This window comes from Prionailurus viverrinus, chromosome C2 (assembly GCF_022837055.1).
Source record: "Prionailurus viverrinus isolate Anna chromosome C2, UM_Priviv_1.0, whole genome shotgun sequence".
Classification (NCBI taxonomy): domain Eukaryota; kingdom Metazoa; phylum Chordata; class Mammalia; order Carnivora; family Felidae; genus Prionailurus; species Prionailurus viverrinus.
Window position 1 is genome coordinate 36,953,964 of NC_062569.1, and position 19,304 is coordinate 36,973,267.

At 44.9% G+C, this 19,304-nt stretch overlaps 1 protein-coding gene across 5 annotated transcripts in view; it reads left to right on the top strand.

The window, feature by feature from the left end:
• Window positions 1-8,488: 8,488 nt before the first annotated feature.
• LOC125175565 (uncharacterized) overlaps window positions 8,489-19,304 on the top strand; it is a 53,086-nt gene continuing 42,270 nt past the window's right edge. For 4 of the 5 annotated variants that reach the window (XM_047876231.1, XM_047876229.1, XM_047876233.1 and 1 more), the window contains exons 1-3: window positions 10,120-10,371; window positions 14,246-14,474; window positions 15,771-15,923. In XM_047876231.1, the coding sequence (XP_047732187.1) occupies window positions 14,295-14,474; window positions 15,771-15,923 (333 nt within the window). In that variant the 5' untranslated portion in view covers window positions 10,120-10,371; window positions 14,246-14,294. Of the gene's footprint in view, window positions 8,521-10,119; window positions 10,372-14,245; window positions 14,475-15,770; window positions 15,924-19,304 lie in introns of those variants that run through there. The other variant, XM_047876230.1, reaches the window with a different exon arrangement.

Sequence of the window (19,304 nt, forward strand, 5' to 3'; positions counted from 1 at the left end):
CTTTACTTGTAACAGCCAAAATATGGAAACAACCCAATGTCTGTTAACAGGTGAATGGATAAACAAACCATAGTTTATCCAAACAACAGAATGCTCCCGCTTAGCCATATAAAGAGATGAACTACACAAAAGAGCGGGAGTGAATCTCAAAGTCACTGTCCTGCGTAAAATCAGCCGGGCAAAAAGAATACGAGCTACGTGATTTATTTGTATAAAAGTATAGGAAGCACAAAATAATCTGTAGTGACCGAGGGCAGATCAGTGGTTATCTCTGGGGAGGGAAGCTGGCAGGAGGGGTTACAAGGGCACAAGGGGATGCAGGTGCTAGATATGCTGTCTCTTGACTGCAGAGATGGTTTCCTGAGTGATTTTTCGTAAGTCAAAACTTAACCAAATGGTAGACTTGATCGTATGTCAGTAATACATCAATGAAATTGAAACTGGTCACGTTTCTGCTAGAGTCCTTACTCTTCCTGGCTGAGTTGGAAACATGCAGGTTTTTGTGGTGAGCTGTTGACACCAACAGAGAGATGAGGGGTATTCCAGGGCAAATGGTGTGTGCGTTCGTAAGTATGAAGTGTCTCTTTCATAGCGACCATGATATCAATGACCATCATGAGCATCTGTTATCTGCCAGGCTGAGTATTTTACAAACATTCACCTGATTTAATGCTCGTACAACCTTATGAGGAGATGTTATTGAACCCGCTTTACAGAGCAGGAAACAAAGTCCAAGGGAGACTAAGTCCCTCAGGAGTGGCCGCCAGGTCCAGGGTTTGAACAGGTCCGTAGCACTGCACTCTGAGATATTCAATATGACCATCTCTGGCTGGTCTGATCAGAAGTGAATTTTATTTGGGGGGTGCCTGGGTGGCTCAGTCGGTTGAGCGTCTTTCTAACTTGATTTCGGCTCAGGTCATGAGCTCATGCTTCATAGGATTGAGCCCTGTGTTGGGCTCTGCACTGACTGCTCAGAGCCTGCTTGAGATTCTCTCTCTCTCTCTCTCTCTCTCTCTCTCTCTCCCTCTCCCCCTCTCTCCCCCTCTCTCCCTGCCCCGCCCACACAAGTGTGCTCTCTCTCAAAATAAATATTTTTTAAAAAAGAAGTGAATTTTATAATTTTTAAATGTTTATTTATTTATTTTGAGAGAGAGAGAGAGAGAGCATGGTGAGGGAGTGGCAGAGAGGGAGAGAGAGAGAGAGAGAGAGAGAGAGTGAGAGAGAGAGAATCCTAAGCAGGCTCTACACTCTCAGCACAGAGCCAATGCAGGGCTCGATCCCACGAACCATCAGGTCAGATCATGACCTGAGCTGAAATCAAGAGTTGGACGCTCAACTGACTCAGCTGCCCAGGCACCCCATTTTGTAATTTTAAGTACTTCTCAAACTTTCTACAATAAACATGTCCTATTAACTAGAGTATTTTTAAGTCTTTAAAATTATTATAACCACTTTGTAACAATACTTTTAAAATTCTTCTCCTGTAAGGATAATTCCTACTGCTTATTAGGCCTATCCAGTGCCACATACTTAATCTCTCATTTTATTTTTTTTTTATTAAAAAAAAGTTTTAAATTTTATTTATTTTAGAGAGAGTGTGCAAGCTGGGGAGAGGGGCAAATGGAGACAGAGAGAATCTCAAGCAGGGTCCATGCTCAGTGCAGAGCCCGATACAGGACTTGATCTCATGACCTGCGCCAAAATCATGACCTGCGCCATGAGATCATGACCTGCGCCAAAATCAATAGTCGGATGCTTAACAGACTGAGTCATCCAGGTGCCCCTTAATCTCCCATTTTAATCTACAAATGAAGAATGGGAAGTTGAGGCCCAGAGTAGGTGAGTTATGTACACCAAATGACAAAGCTAAGGAGTGGGAGAGCCAGGATTTGAACAGAGAACATTCTGGGTGTGGAACAGTTGTCCTTTTCATAGTCCCAAATCCTACCACATCCCATCAAATGATTGCATGGCCATTTTAACTTTCCTGAAGTTCCCTTCCAGCTCAGCCATGCGTGCAAATATTGAGCATATCTGAAGTCACTGTATCCATCTGTCACTGTTTTGTTTTTTCCTCCTCAGACCACCAAAGCAGTATTTTCCAGTTAATACATAGATTCTTATTCCTTCTTCAATGGACCACTAGGGGCGCCTGGGTGGCTCAGGCGGTTAAGCATCCAATTCTTGATTTCGGCTCAGGTCATCATGTCAGAGCTCGTGAGATCGGGCTCTGCACTGACAGTGTGGAGCCTGCTTGGGATTCTCTCTCTCCTCTCTCTCTGCCCCTCCGCCCCAATACACAAATTCTTTTTAAAAAATAATAAATAATTAAAAATAATAAGTAATAGCCATATAATAGTTCAAGCAGCTGATGTATTATAATCACTGGTTCTTCCATTCCTCTACAAATGGTTTACAATGAGCCTTTTTTTTTTTAATTTTTTAACCTTCATTTATTTTTAAGAGAGAGAGAGAGAGCATGAGCAAGGGAGGGGCAGAAAGAGAGGGAGACAAAGAATCTGAAGCAGGCTCCAGGCTCTGAGCTGTCAGCACAGAGCCCAATGTGGGGCTTGAACCCAAGAACAATGAGATCATGACCTGAGCTGAAGTCAGATGCTCAACCGACTGAGCCACCCAGGCGACCCTACAATGAGTTGTTTTTGTTTTTTTTTTTAAATAGAAAACAGTGCTATTTATCAAGGAACCAAGGAAGCACCTGGTAAATTATACTTGCCTCCAAAAATAATAGGGAGAACCAGAAAGGGCAGAGACGCTTTTATGACTAGAGACAGGTTATTCAGACCCCAGATCATGACAGGGAATGGCTCAGCAAAATCAACTCTCTCACCCTCAAGAAGGAAAGCAACAGGGTTTAGAGGAAAGCTCCAAAGTATTTCTCCACGTTGATGCTGGCAGAGCCCTTGCCAAAGTTTGTTTCTACTTTTTGATAAAATAGCACATTTTTCTTTCACTCGCTATGAAACAAAGATTATCCACCTAACCCCTTCCTTGGGGTCAGCATTGGTTCATTTTTATCTTGCCACATGGAATTTTTGGCCATTTCTGAATTAGGGAGGACTGGATGCTGATCCAGCCCTATAGGACAGGGGTCAGTGAACTATGGCCCATAGGCCAATGTGGCCCACCACCTATTCTAGTACAGTCCATGAACTAAGGATAGTCTCTATGTTTTTCAAACTGTGATAAAACACACAAAACATATACTTTATCATCTTAATTTTTAAGGGTGCAGTTCAGTGACATGAAGTACATTCACACTGTTGTTCAACCATCAACACCATCCAGAGTCCATCTCTACAACTCTTTTCATCTTGCAAAACTAAAACTCAGTACACATTAGACAGAAAGTCCCTATTTCCCCTCGTGAGCACCTGGCAACCACCATTTCTTTCTGTCTCTATACGTTTGGCTGCTCTATGTACCTCATGTAAGTGGAATCATCCAGTACTTGTCATTTGTGATTGGCATACTTCACTTAGCCTAACTTGCTCAAGGTTCATCCATATTCTAACATGTGTCAGAATCTCCTTCCTTTTTAAGGTTGAATAATATTCCATTGTATGTATATACAATATCTTGTCTATCCATTCATCCCTCGGTGCACACTTAGATTATTTCCATCTTTTGGCTGCTGTGAATAATGGTGCTATGAACATAAGTATACAAATAACCTCTTTAAGGTCCTATTTTCAATTGTTTTTAATATATACCCAAGGGACACCTGGGTGGCTGTCGGTTAAGCATCCAACTCTTGATTTTGGCTCAGGTCAGGGTCTCACGGTCCTGAGATTGAGCCCCAGGTCAGGCTCTGCACTGAGCGTGGAACCTGCTTGGGATTCTCTCTCCCTCTCTGCCCCTCCCCTCCTTGCACTTGATCTGTCTCAAAAAAAAAAAAAATATATATATATATATATGTATATGTGTATATGTATATATGTATAACCAAAGTGAAATTGCTGAATCATATGATAATTCTATTTTTAATTTTTTGAGTAACCACCATCCTGTTTTCCACAGGGGCTGGACCACTTTACATTCTCACACACACACACACACACACACACAAATGACTGTACAACTATTCCAATTTCTTTACAACCTCATAACACTTATTTTCTGTTCTCTTGATAGTAGCTATTCTATACACTTTTTTTTTTCTATGCACTTTTAAATGGTGGAAAAACCAAAGAGATGGAACCACTGGAAAGGGGCATGTGGTAGCGGTCCCCCGCCCCCCTGCCCCCAGGTCATCTCTAATGTTGATAGATTTCCAGTCTGAGGGTATTGAGGACTTGCCAGCAGTTTCTGCAGCAATCAGAAAGCCTGGGCACCAGAGAATCCCAGAGCCGGAAGAAATTTTGGTGTCCACAGGGCAATGGTCCTCAAACTTGAGCATGCATCAGGATCACTTAGCTTGTTAAAACAGAGGGCTGGGTCCCACCCCAGAGTTTCTGATTCATTAGGTCTGTGACACATTCCAAGATTTTGCTTTTCTAACAATTTCCCAGGTAATGCTGATGCGGCTGGTCTGGGAACCACACTTTGAGAACCACTAACCCACAACTTAATATTCAAAGTGTGGTCCATGGACCAGCCACATCGGCATTATCCAGAAACTTCTTAGAAATGGAGAATTTCAGATTCCACTGTAGACCTACTGCACCCGAATCTCGTGCTGACAAGATCCCCGTTGCAATTTGTGTGCACATTAACGTTTCAGAAACCCATAGGGGCACCTGGGGGGCTCAGTCAGTTAAGCATCCAACTTCGGCTCAGGTCACGATCTCACGGTTTGTGAGTTCAAGCCCCGCGTCGGGCTCTGGGCTAACAGCTCACAGCCTGGAGCCTGCTTCGGATTCTGTGTTTCCCTTTCTCTCTGACCCTCCCCCCATTCCTGCTCTGTCTCTCTGTCTCAAAAAAAAACTACAGAAACAGTAAAAAAAATTTTTAAGTTTCAGAAACAGATCCACCTTGCTCATGTTGCAAGTGAGGAACATTGATTTAGAGTGGTTGAACAGCTTGCTTGAGGAAGGGGAGAGTTGACTTCTGATGTGCATCCTGATGTATCCTTCCACACACCAGTGCCTTTCCCCCCTGGCTGCATGGTAGCATCACTTGGGGAGCAAACACAATTCCCCAGCCCCAGCCCAAAGATTCTGATGTAATTGGTCTGGGGAAGGATGCTGGGCACAGGTATTCTTTGAAACCTCCCAGCTGATTCTAATGTGTATCCAGGGTTGAGAAGCACTGGGACAGCCCACACTGAAGACTCAGTTTTTTTGTTTTGTTTTGTTTTTTGTTTTTAAATTTTTTTTAATGTCCATTTATTTTTGAGACAGAGAGAGACAGAGCATGAAAGGGGGAGGGGCAGAGAGAAAGGGAGACACAGAATCTGAAGTAGGCTTCAGGTTCTGAGCTGTCAGCACTGAGCCTGATGCAGAGCTCGAACTCACAGACTGTGAGATCATGACCTGAGCTTAAGTCAGACGCTTAACTGACTGAGCCACCCAGGCGCCCCTGAAGACTCAGTTTTATAGCATCACCCCATGCACTTCATTGGAAAACTATCTGAAGCTTGTGTTCAAGTGTCCTACTCCTGACTGTCCTGAGACTCTCATTGGAAAACATTCCTCACCCCTTTTAGTCATGGTCCTCATGTGGGATTTTTTTTTTTTTTTCCAGACGCAGGTGTTCCAGAAACACGTGCAAACGGTTGCAAGGCCAGTTCTCACTGACTCTCCTACATCTAGTGTTAATATATTTCGGATGGGCACAACCTCAGGAAAAACTCCTCGACCCGCTAAACATACCTTAGAAGAAACTCCCCCCCTCCCCTAACACAAGGGTCTCACTATTTCTTCACCGAAGAGGTTGCCTCTTTTTTCTCTAGGGACCCAGTCAGGCCTGAATGATGGCTACGGAAAGAGCAAGCAGAAGAGGGAAGCTTTCCTGGAACTGTAATAAGCTGGGGAAGGTGGTGGCTGCCTTCTCAGGGTCCACATTCCTTCCCCTAACCCGCCAGTCTGTGCTGGAGGAAACAGAAACACAGGTGGAGTTATTGGAGGCCAAGGTGAATGAACTAGCAACAGTTCCAACTCTCTTGGTGCTACAGCCTGCAGGTAGCTAGCTCCTTGCATTGAACCTCTATGTGAACCACTAGAAACGGGAGGGGCTTAAAGCTTTAGCTTTTCGGTGTTCTGCTAAAGGATGTTCACCAAAGATTACTAGGAGCTCACCTGCAGTAAAAGAAAAAAAAAATGTTGGGTTCATGGGCTTGAGACAGGAGAGAAAGCCCCAGAGACTTGGGAGGGAGCTGTGAGGGACTTCTTACAGGATCGGCGGTGTGCTGGGTGACACCTGGGAGGCATGAGGAAAGTGGGGGACAGTCCTAGATTGCATGCTGTCAACGACAGAGCAATTGGGGGGGCCTGGGTGGCTTGGTTGGTTAAGTGTCCAACTTCGGCTCCAGTCATGATCTCACAGTTCGTGAGCTCGAGCCCCGCATAGGGCTCTGTGCTGACAGGTTAGAGCCTGGAGCCTGTTTCAGATTCTGTGTCTCCCTTGCTCTCGGCCCCTCCCCCGCCCGTGCTCTGTCTCTCAAAAATAAATAAACATTAAGAAAAAAAAAGAACAGAGTAATTTGATAATTGGATATCGGATCTTATCTGGGAGGCGCAAGCACCAGCATTCCTGCAATTGGCAAAGGAGCAGCAGTCACCGGATCAGACTCATCAGAAGAGGGGGTCATTTCCTCACTTTTGTGTTTGGAGAATGGCCACGTCCGTCTTGTTCTAAACTTGTTGGAGGACGGGGGGCTTGCGTGAGCACGGCTGAGCTGCAGTTAGGAAACCACCATCTGGCTGCCAGCAGGGCTGGTTGTCACGTTTTCAATTCAAAACCTCATGTTCGTCTCAAAAACCCGAAGAGACTGTGTCTTTATTTCTTGTCTCTAGAGTCCCTGTTCTCTTCGCAGCAGTTACTGTGCTTCAGAGAGGGGTCAACAATACAAATCTAAAAAAACAAAACAAAACAAAATACAATCGCAATAAAAGGGTAAAGCCTATTCACCACATACTTTCTATATTTTGGAATTGCATGTCTGCATATTTTCTAAAGCTGTCCAGAAATTCTTGTTTCTAGAAACCTCTGTTCTACAGTGGGCAACAGAAATCTGAGTAACTTTCCCTTAAATAAATTAGGGTAGTCTTTTCTACCCTAATACAGAGAAAATACAGAGAGGGCAGCCCAGACAGGGTCAGCTGCTCCACGGGGCTCAGACCCAGACTCCTTTCATCCGTCTTCTCAGCCATCCAGACCTGTATTTGATGAATCATTGATTATGTACGAGACAGCAACTTCACCTTCAGCACAAGGAGGGTACTCCAAGCCGGAACAAACAGAAGAAACAAAGACAACATTGCATGCCACCTGCTCCTTTTAAAGAGCTTTCAAAAAAAAAAAAAAGCTTCTGCTCCTGTCATCCTCCAGTGTTATGTCACATGATTACCCCATATGCAAGAAAGACTAGGGAAGGTGGTTTTTCTAGCCTGGTTTGCTTGCGCCCATGCTAACATTGAGTTACATCAGCAAGGTAGAAATAGAGAACAGATAGTAGGAAGGCTGTCGGCAACTTGGCCGGCTTTGCAGGAGCCTAAACCACACGTTTAACCTCTCCAGTATTCAGCCCATGTGAGTGAGTCACGCTTCAAATAATAACAACTGTGAAACGAGTTCCAGGCTGCCCGATTTACAAATGCTTACGGTATGAGGAACGCATATAGTACTTGCAAACTGGTGTCTATCTCACCCAATGCCCAGTTCTCCCTGTGACCCTGGCAGCTGGCCCAGATTGTTATCTCCCAGTATCCACCTTCCCCCTTTTCTGGAAGTAACAGAAGCTCCCATTTTTAGCTGGACACATGTCTGCCTGGAATAAAGACGATATTTTCCATCCTTTTTTTGCAGCTAGATACGATCATGTCCATAAGTCTGGCCAGTGGAACCTAAGCAAAGGTGTCCCATGCAGTTTCTGGGAAATGTCCTTATAGGGAGAGAATGTGCACTTCTGTGTCCACTTCTCTGAAATCTGTCTGAATCGTGGACAAAATGGCTGGGGCTCAGAAACCATTTAGGGCCATGAGGTGGAACTCACACGCTGAGAATAGCAGAGTAATAACGTAAAAGGAGCTTGGGTTCCTCATGGTCTTGAAGCTTCTGTAGCAGCCCTGGGCTGCTTATCCATGAGCTTCATGAAAGGGGAATGAACTTCTATACTGTTTCAACCAGTGTTAATGGGTTTCTGTCACTTGCAACTGAACTTCATGCTAATGTTCCATTTTCTTTAGGAATCTTCCCACTGTGCATAAGGAGGAATCCTCAACTCATATGTGATGAGCCATCTGGTTTCTGACCCTTACTCCGTCCCTGTCTTCTGGGCCATGGCCTTCCTCATCATTCTCTGCTCCTTAAGCATGTGCTTTGAATCCCAGTCAGTGACCTGTAAGTGTACTCTTTCCCCCCACTTTGTGCTTGTCCTCCTTCACTGCCCCTCTCTAGCTGTGTCCTAGAAAGACTGGACTAGGGCCCAGTGATGGAGGAGGAGGGGGTGGGAGGTGGAGAAGGACGGGGAGATGGAGTATGCACAAAGTAGAATTAACCCAGCAGCACCGGACTCATGGGGACACACTCACTGGAAAGTCAGTCTGTCCAAAGGTAGGATCCCTCCTTATCATTCTGTACCTCTTTCTCCTCACTTTGTGCCACACATGTCTACCATTACAGGCAGGCTCCAGGCTCTGAGCTGTCAGCACAGAGCCTGACGCAGGGCTCGAACTCACGGATCGTGAGATCATGACCTGAGCCGAAGTCGGATGCTTAACCGACTGAGCCACCCAGGCGCCCCCAGCCATTTGAGTTTAAAGTACACACTTAGAACTACAACTAGCCGTGGAGGAGAAAGGACTATTTTCCATTTGCAGTTTACTGTGAATTAGTTTAATCCACTTTCTTTTTTAATTCATTCTTCCATTGAACATTCATTAAGAGCCTATTTTATATCCTAAGAGATAGATAGGTAATTTATTATTTGTTCTGGAGATCAGAAATCCCACATGGGTCTCCCGGAACTCAAATCAGGGATCAGCAGGGCTGGGTTCCTTTGTGGAAATTTGGAGAGAATCCATTTCCACAGCTATTCAGCTTCTAGAAATTTTTTTTTTAATGTTCATTTTATTTTTGAGAGAGACAGAGTGTGAGCAGGGGAGGGGCAGGGAGAAAGCGAGACAGAATCCGAAGCAGGCTCCAGCTATCAGCACGGAGCCGGATGCGGGGCTTGAACTCACAAACTGTGAGATCATGACCTGAGCTGAAGTTGGAGGCCCAACCAACTGAGCCACCCAGGCGCCCCTCAGCTATTCAGCTTCCAGAGGCTGCGGAAATTCTTTGGTTTGCATCCCCCTTCCAGCATCTTTAAAGCCAACAACAGCCACTGGAGTCCTTCTCATTGCATGTCTCTGACCACAGGGGAGAAGTTTTCTGGGCCATGTGTTCTCTGACTCAGGTGATTAGATTCCTTGACCACCTCCTCCCTGCCCCCTCCCCCCCCATCAAAGGTAACAGTCCTATCTCAAGGTCTGTAACTTTAATCAATCTGCAAATTCGCTTTTGCTATGTAAGGTAAGAAATTTACTGGTTCCCAAGACTAGAACATGTAGATCTTTGGGGGCCTTTACTCTGCCCTTGTATTTACAAGCCCCAAAGCCACTACCCACAGCCAGATTTCTTAAAATCCTTTTTCCTCCCCCATCCACTCCCTAACTGCAACTGCTTTCTCTTTGCCTCTTCAATATCTCCCCCCATCCCCTCCCCAAAAAACCTCTGTCACAGCCCAGCCCTGAGCTGCCTCCTTTATCCTGGCGCCCCCTTCCTCGTGGGCCTGGGGAGGGGAAACCGCTCCAAAAGGAAAGCGGGCTGCGGGCGGGAGAGTCCCCTCGCGGGTGTCCGCGTGCAGCCTTGGGGTGGGACGCAGCTACCTTTGGCGACCTCTGCCCCGCCCCAGGCCCTGCCGACGGCCAGGCCCACACGGGTCCCCAACTTCTGTCTCCTCCTAGACCTCGTCCCTCGTAGCGCTACTGGCTGTGTAGACCTCGACCCTCGGCGAGGACACTAGGAGCTCTCCACGCCCGAGCCCAGACCCACACCCACGAACCCTGGAGGGAGCTTTCCCCCCGCCCCCTCGCGAGCCGCCCCCTCCAGCCCCCGCCCCGCGCCGCGCCCACCGGCGGCCGTCTCCATGGCGCGGGGCGCACGCGGGAAGCCGGCCGGAGAGGGACTCGGGAACCCGGCGCCCGGGTGAGTGCGGGGCGCGGGCCGGCGGCGGGGTGGCGGCGTGGGGGACCGGCATTCGGTCCGGGGGGGTACGGAACTGGGGCGTGCAGCGGGAGCCCTGGAGGAGGGGGCGAAAAGCAGCCCCTCCTCGCCCCTCCCCCCACCCCCTGCCGCTCCTTATCTCCTGGGACTCGTGGCGGGGGGGGGGGGGGGGGGGGGGGGAACCTGGGCTAGCGCAGACTCACTCTTCTCTCCTTCTATCTCGGGAAGGGTGGGCGCTCCTACCCCTACTGTCTCCCCCCCAACCCTCACCCCACGCCCCCAGCTCCCAGAGTCACGATTAGCACCGGGTGGGGCGCCTACCCTTCGGCCTCCAGTAAATATTCGTTAGGAGTCAGCCAGTCAAGGCGGGCCTTGAGCACCCAGGTACTTGCTAACTTGGGCCCCACAATACTGTCTATGGAAATGACAAAGAAATGCTCGTGATAAAATAGTAAGAGAAAAACTCAAGATTTCAGAGGGACTTGCTGGAGTATTCGTAGCATGTTCTCTGTGAAGCTTGTGCTCCTGTAAATACCCAGCGAAGGCTGGGGAGAAATACCTCATATTGTCAACAGTAAGTGATACTCTCCAGTACCAATCTTAGCTTGGCTGCCTTAACAAAGTACGATAGACCGGTGGCCTACACGACAGATATCTATTTCTTACACTTCTGGAGGCTGGGAAATCCAAGATCAAGGTCCATTAAGGCAGGTTTCATTTTGAAGCCTTTTCTTGGCTTGTAGATGGCAGCCGTTTCAAGGGAGAGAAAATAAACTCTTTGGTGTCTCTTCTCATACGGGCACTAATCCCATCGTGGGAGTCCTGCCTTCATGACCTCGTCTGGCCTGTATCATCTCCCAAAGGCCCCCTCTTCATACACCATCACACTAGGGGTAGGACTTCAACATATGAATTTGGGGAGAGGGAGACAAAAACCCTCAGTCTGTAGCAGTACCTTTTAGGTGGTATGTTACAGTGGTTAAGAATTTGGGCTCTGGATGGGGCGCCTGGGTGTCTCAGTCGGTTGAGCAGCCGACTTCAGCTCAGGTCATGATCTCGCTGTCCATGAGTTCGAGCCTCACGTCAGGCTCTGTGCTGACAGCTCAGAGCCTGGAGCCTGTTGCGGATTCTGTGTCTCCTTCTCGCTGACCCTCCCCTGTTCATGCTCTGTCTCTCTCTGTCTCAAAAATAAATAAACGTTAAAAAAAAATAAATTAATAAATAAATAAGTAAATACATAAATAAAAGAATTTGGGCTCTGGAACCAGGCTGCCTGAATTTGAATCCCCACTGCGCCATTTACTAGTGTTTGCCCTTAAGCAAATCACTTCCCTCGCTTTGCCTCAGGTTTCCTGCCTGAGAATTCAGCATGTGCCAGGCTCTGTTCTGAGCATCCATCATGTACGAATTCCTTATTCCTCATAATAATTCTTTCTTTTCTTTTAAGATTTTTTTTTGATGTTTATTTTTATTTGTTTTTGAGAGACAGAGAGAGCGCAAGCAAGGAAGGGCAGAGAAAGAGGGGAACAGAGGATCCGAAGCGGGCTCTGTGTTGACAGCGTAGAGCCCTCTGCGGGCTTGAACCCAAGAACCCATGAGATCATGACCTGAGCCAAAGTCAGACACTCAACTGACTGAGCCACCCAGGCGCCCCTATTCCTCATAAGAGTTCTTTATCATCAGCAGCATCCCCATGTTACTGAAGAGAAAACTTTACATTTAATTTGCATTAAACCCTTAAAAATACCAAAGAGTTTATTTTCCCACCATTTTTACAGATGGAAAAAATGGGGTTCGGGGAAGTGAAGTTGATACCCCCAATCACTCTACTAATAATTGACAGACACAGGATTCAAACTGGCTCCTCCTGCAACAAAGCCTGGGCTGCCCTCTCCAGATGCTTACCAAAAACAGTTTGGGGAGCCAACAGGCCCAGTCCTTGTTCCCAGCCAGCGCGAGTCACTTCTTTCCCTTCCTAGGCTTCAAAAGGAGCACCCCTTTTAATGTAACATAATACACACATTTTTGGATAGTCTCTATCTGTAAACTTTCCCAAATGGGAAGTCTCTAATAATTCCCATAAACCTTTGTCTCTATGAATGCAGTTCAGAGTTGCAGCTGTTACCTTAAGTTATTGTAACCGAACCAATGTGAGTTGGATCCTTGGGGAGTCCCAGATACACCAGGTGGAGCTGCCGCAGAAAGTAAACTTTATTTGCAGCACATAAGGAGATCACAGGACATAGCTTCCAAAGTGTGACTCCCAGGGATAGGGTGAATGAGTTCCTTTTGTTTAGGGTTAGGATGACTATTTAGTCGGGGAGGCCTTGTCATGGTATGTAGAGGTGGGCATAAGGTCACACATACACCTGAAGGCAACATGCCTATACATACATCGCATGTTATGTAAATGAGGCTGAGGCTCTTTCTTGGGGGGAAATTTTAGTATTAAAATGAGGGAAAGGTAATTGCTTATCATCCCAGAGGTCACTCTGTGGCCCATCTGCACATCGAGCTGGGGATTTAGCTCAGTCTGGGTGGGCTGGGGCAGTGGGAGGCATTGCCAGGGCAGTCGCCATGCCCTGAGGGGTGGTTTCTGGTTTCATTCGCCTGAGTTAAGAGGCAAGCTGGAAAGAAGGGCTTAAGGAAAAATATGAGGCAAACGTTGGTGAGTACAGGTTGGCGGGCAGTGAAAGTCAGGTCCTTGAGTCTAGCTGGTGGCATTGTCACGTGGAGGGACCTTTCAAGGCTGAATAATTGAAAGGACAAATCAATACTGATTTGGTGGTTTCCTGTGCCCAACAAAATAATAAGAACCTCAATAGTAACAATAAAGCCTATTGAGCAGTTTCACTGCATACCAGGCATTGTGCTAAGTGCTTTATTTATTTTTTTAAATGTTTATTTAAAAAAATTTTTTAACGTTTATTTACTTTTGAAAGAGAGAGAGATACAGAGCATGAGCGGGGGGGGGAGGGGCAGAGAGACAGGGAGGCACAGACTCGGAAGCAGGCTCCAGGCTCTGAGCTGTCAGCACAGAGCCCGACGCAGGGCTTGAACTCATGAACCATGAGATCATGACCTGAGTCGAAGTCTGACACTCAACTGACTGAGCTACCCAGGCGCCCCAGTGTTTACTTATTTTTGAGAGAGAGGAAGAGAGAGAGGCAGAGAGGGAGGAAAACACAGAATCCAAATCAGGCTCCAGGCTCTGAGCTGTCAGCACAGAGCCAGACATGGGGCTCAAACCCAGGAACAATGAGATCATGATCTGAGCTGAAGTCGACCGCTTAACCCACTGAGCCACCCAGGCCTCCCTATGCTAAGTGCTTTATAAATTTACCTTACTCAATCCTTGTGACAACCATAATCCATTTTACGGATGGGGAAATAGGGCTTGAAAAAGCTTCATAGAGTACCTAAAGCCAGTGAGTCAAGGGGTAGAGACAAAACTAAGATCCTGGTCTTGTTCCCCTTCAAAGCCCATGTTCTTAACCACTATGGATAGCTGCCTCCAGGAAGTATGTCTATAAAGAGAACTATGCCATTTTAAAATCAGTATGTCTTTTGTAATATTTAGTGCTCACCATTATTAATTGCATTCCTTTATAACTGAGTTCCATGGGTTCTGCCCCCATTTTAAAGAATCTAGAAGAAAGAACATGAATCCATGAATATAGAGATTGGAAATTGAACAATTCTGCTCAACTGTCTCTATGTTGATTTTCGACTCCCATTTTAAGATACATGAGGCACTTGAAAATTTTCAGAGAAGGGTGTGCAGCAATATTTGCCAATTTTTAGTGGGGGAGGTGTGATCTGCTCCTTAAAAAGACTTGTATGTATTGGGTTTCAGGGCAAGTTACAATTTTCAGAATCCATATGGAATTTAACCCTGTAAGACAATGCCAAGAGAGAAAGAAGGAAAACAAAAAACTAAAGGAACACCCCTGCCCATCGTTCCAATTCTTCAAAAGTTCCTGAAGACCTATCAGAAGCATTGTGCACAGACTCAGACATCTGTGTGTCCAGCCATCAAACAGGACTTGAAAACCAGCATCAACAACGAACAGATTCTCAGGAAAGTGAGTGTGTGGCCTCCCTTTCTTACTCTTCTCTGAAAGGAACTGACTAAGGTTTACTCCTTAGGAACATGGGTCCCCAGAACTCTCCAGCCCAAACTGGTGGTGTCATCCCCTCTGCTTCCTGTCTGAATGAAGTCCAAAGCCTGCCTCCGGTACCCAGGCTATGTTCAGTACTTCTGCCTTCCTCCTCCTCCCTCCAAATCTACTCATCCCAGTCCTGCAGCAGGCCTGCCTTTTCTCATACCGCTTTACATCTGGAATAGCCAACCTGCCCCTCCCACTCTACATCTGGAAAGCCCAGCTCAAAAGCACCATTTTTGTCATCATTGCCCCTCTCCCCAGGTCTTTCTAATTCCTTCCTTTGCATTGCTTCTCTGGACTCCCCCACACACTTCCCTGCTCATCCCAAATTCAGGAGCTTCTCAGAGCCATCGTTTTATGGTAAAATAATTACTACTTTATTTGTATTCTATACTTCTTATCATTAAGCTCCACTACTTAATCATAAGAGTTAATTATAAGCCTTGTTCAAATTTATAGTCCCGTCAGCAATGTTTTCTAAACATTTTAAATTACAATCACTGTCAGAAATACAATTAACTTTGGGATGCCTGGGTAGCGCAGTCAATTAAATGTCTGACTTTGGCTCAGGTCATGATCTTGTGGTTCGTGAGTTTGAGCCCTGATTTGGGCTCTGCATTGACAGCACAGAGCCTGGAGCCTGCTTCAGATTCTGTGCCTCCCTCTCTCTTTCTGCCCCTACCCCCCCTCTCAAAAATAAATAAACATTAAAAAAAAGAAGAAGAAGAAATACAGTTAACATCATGACCCAATATTAAGTACTGGAGTGAATCATAAGACTACAGGGGCTGTTTATGTCGGGTGGGTTGCTTTGGTTGGGTCTCCATTTTGATTTTGAGCATCACTAAAATAAAAGTCTCATGAGATGTTTATTCTTTACTACATAGGATACACTTAGATAATTTCTCTTCTATTTCATTCATTCAAGAAAGAAAAAAAGCTGGTTACAGCCTACTCAATTTATTTCCTAACCCAATAATGGGTAGTAACCTATTGGAAAAATCACTGCCCTGTGAGATTTTTCACGGGGCTTTGCATATGGCAGGAACTCCATAAGTTTTTGTTGAATTACCACCCCAATGCACATGTGATCCAAGGTTAATTACTATTTTAAATGTTCTAATGTTGTCTAATGACAATATTCTTTTTCTACATATTCAGATGCATGGACATGTCTTTATGATTCCCACCTGTAATTTTTTTCTGACACTCCAGTTTATGCTTGTAAGACCTGATGACTCCCCACCAAGCATCCTGCCAATTTCCTTGGAACCTTTGCTCATGACAATTCGAGATGAGTGTTACCTGCTGGGGAAAGAGATCTGTATCTGGGGCCTTCAGCTGAGTAACCCAGAGATTGCCAGACTGGTGAGTCATGCGTTTTAAAAATATTCCTTCAATTAAACTTAAAATTGAATATAAACATAATATATCTGTATTCCAGCTATAGTTCATTTGGTTATTGACTGATATGCTATAAGCTTTTCTTTAAAAATTTCTTTTAATGTTTATTTATTTTTGAGACAGAGAAAGACAGAGAATGAATGGGGGAGGGTCAGAGAGAGGGAGACACAGAATCTGAAGCAGGCTCCAGGCTCTGAGCTGTCAGTACAGAGCCCGATGCGGGGCTTGAACTCACGGACCATGAGATCATGACCTGAGCCAATGTCGGACATTTAACTGACTGAGCCACCCAGGTGCCCCTACAAGCTTTTCTTTAAAAAAACATGTATTTTTTAAAAGTATATTTATTTTTTTTGAGAGAGAGAGAACACAAGCAGGAGAGGGGCAGAGAGAGAGGGAGAGAATCCCAAGCAGGCTCCACGCTGTCAGCACAGAGCCTGATGTGGGGCTTGATATCACAAACCCATGAGATCATGACCTGAGCCTAAATCAAGAGTGGGATGCTTAACCAACTGAACCACCCAGGTGCCCCAAAACAATGTGTATTTTTTTTAATAAATATTTTAATGTTTATTTTTGAGAGAGAGAGAGAGGGAATACAAGCAAGTGGGGGAAGGTCAGAGAGAGGGACACACAGAATCCAAAACAGGCTCCATGCTCTGAGCTGTCAGTGCAGAGCCTGACACAGGACTCAAACCCACAAACCGCGAGATTATGACCTGAGCTGATGTTGGATACTTAGTTGACTTGAGCCACCTAGATGCCCCCAAAACAACATATTTTTAATGAAGCATTTCAGACTTATGTAAAAGTGCAAAAAATAAAAAAGAAATTATGGTATATTCATATAGTAGGAAACTGTATAGCAATGAAAATACATCAACTACAGCTATGCAAAAACAAAATAGGGTGACTCTCATAAGCCTAATGTACAAGTGAAGAAAGACACAAAAGAATACATGCTATATGTTGCATTTTATAAAGTTTAAAAACAGGTAAAACTATAATGTTTGACTATTATAAAATTACTTTTAGGGAGGAGAAAGGAGGTAGAAATTGGGAGAGGACATTAGTGCCCATTTTTCTAGTTTCTTGACTATTGGAAAATGCCTTGTTTTATGTCATTGAATGTGTTAAACTTCTCATCTGTGTCTAATAGTTTCAATAATCTGAATTATTTTGCAGTCTGATACTGCTGACTGGCTTCTACTGGCTCCTACTCATGGGACATTTCTTTATGTGTTTTTGTGATTTCTTTTGTACTAGAAACTCCTATTTCCTGGGGAAAGAGTTGAGGCAATTCCTTGAGCTCTGATTTGAAGATAGAATTCTCCGAGAGGGTTTGCATTTGCTTCTGCCACACACTCAGGGTGATAGCATCTCAGGGCTATACTAAATTACTAATTTTTTTTAAGTTATTTATTTTTTGATGGCGGGGGGAAGGACAGAGAGAGAGAGGGAATCCCAAGCAGGCTCTGATCTGACAGGGCTCGAACTCACGAACCTTGAGATCATGACCTGAGCCGATGTCAGATGCTTTAACCCACTGAGCCACTCAGGTGCCCCAAATTAATACATTCTTGATCTGAGGTCTCTGAACCATCCAGGTGGTATCAGTTCAGTGTGCAAATACCTGTGTTAAGACTAGCTTGTGAGTTCATAGTGGGTATATTTTTTTCTGTGTAGTCAGGCACAGTTTGAGAGGCAGTTTTCCCTGGAGAAAGAAGAGTTAGGTTTCTTTCTAGTTCATCCTTAGTCTAAGGACGTAGTGCAGTAGCTCACTTTATGTTTGGGGCCATACCTTTATGCAGCATTTCCTCTCAGACTCCTCACCTCCAGTGGCCTTGGGCTTTATCTCTTGTCCCCTGGACTACCTGATCTATGAAAAGCAAAACTTGACTCTGCTGCTTCACTGATGCTCTCAAACGGAAAGCTGGCTTCAGTGCCCTGCAAATCTCCCTAGGTTCCCATTTTCTCTCATGCACCGACCTTTGGGTATTCCTCACTAACCTGCCAATTGACACATTTTAAAAAGATATTTTTAAAACTCTGAGAAGAAAGCATAGAGGAAAAGCTTCATAATGTTGGACTTGGCAGTCATTTCTTATATATGACACTAAAAGCATAGGCAACAAAACTAAATGATTTGGACAAAAAAATTTTCAACTTCCGTGCATCAAAGGACACAGTGAAGTGAAAAGGCAACCCGCAAAATAAGGAAAAATAATTGCAAATCATGTATTTGATAAGGGGTTAGTATTCTGGATGTATAAAGAACTCCTACAATTCAACCACAACAAAAAACAAACAACTGATTTAAAAATGGGCAAAAGACTTGAGTACACTTTCTCCAAAGAAGGTATACCAACAAACAATAAGCACACAAAAAATGTTCACCATCACTAATCTTTGGAGAAATGCAAGTCAAAACTACATTGAGATACTACCTCAGGCCAAATAGTATGGCATCTATCAAAAAAAGCAGAATAGAATGGGTTGACAGGATGTGGAGAAATTGGAAAATTTGTACACTATTGGCAGGAATGTGCATTGGTGAAGCCACTATGGGAAATGGGATGGAGGTTCCTTAAAAAAATTAAAAATAGAATTACCATATGATTCAACAATTCCACTTCTGGAGATATACCCAAAAGAATTGGAAGCAGGACCTCAAAGAGATATCTGTATGCTCATCTTCATGGTTGCATTATTCACAATAGTCAAAGGTGGAAGCAACCCAAATGTCCATTGGCAGAGAGAGAATGTCCATTGAATGGAGAACAAACTGTGGTGGATACATACAATGGAATATTATGCAGCCTTACAAAGGAAGGAAATTCTGACCCATGCTACAACGTGCCTGAACCTCGAAGAACTTATGCTAAGTAAGAGAAGTCAGTCACAAAAGGACAAATATTATATCCTTCCCCTGTATGAAGTACCCAGAGTAGTCAAACTCGTAGAGACACAAAATAAAATGGCAGTTGCCAGAGGTTTGGAGGAGGGGAGAATGGGAGTTATTTTTTAATGGGTATAGAGTTTCAGTTTTACGAGATGAAAAAACTTCTGGAGGTGAATGGTGTTGAGGGTTGCACAACAATGTGAATATACTCAATGCCATTGAACTGGATGCTTAAAAATGGTTAAGATGGGGGCATCTGGGTGGTTCAGTCGGTTAAGCATCTGACTTTGGCTCGGGTCATGAGCAGGACTTTGGCTCATGAGTTCAAGTTCCATATTGGGTCCTTCCCCAGCTTGTGCTCTCAATCTCTCTCAAAAATAAATTAACGTTAAAAAAATGGTTAAGATGGTAAATTTTTTAAATGTTTATTTTTGAGAGAGAGA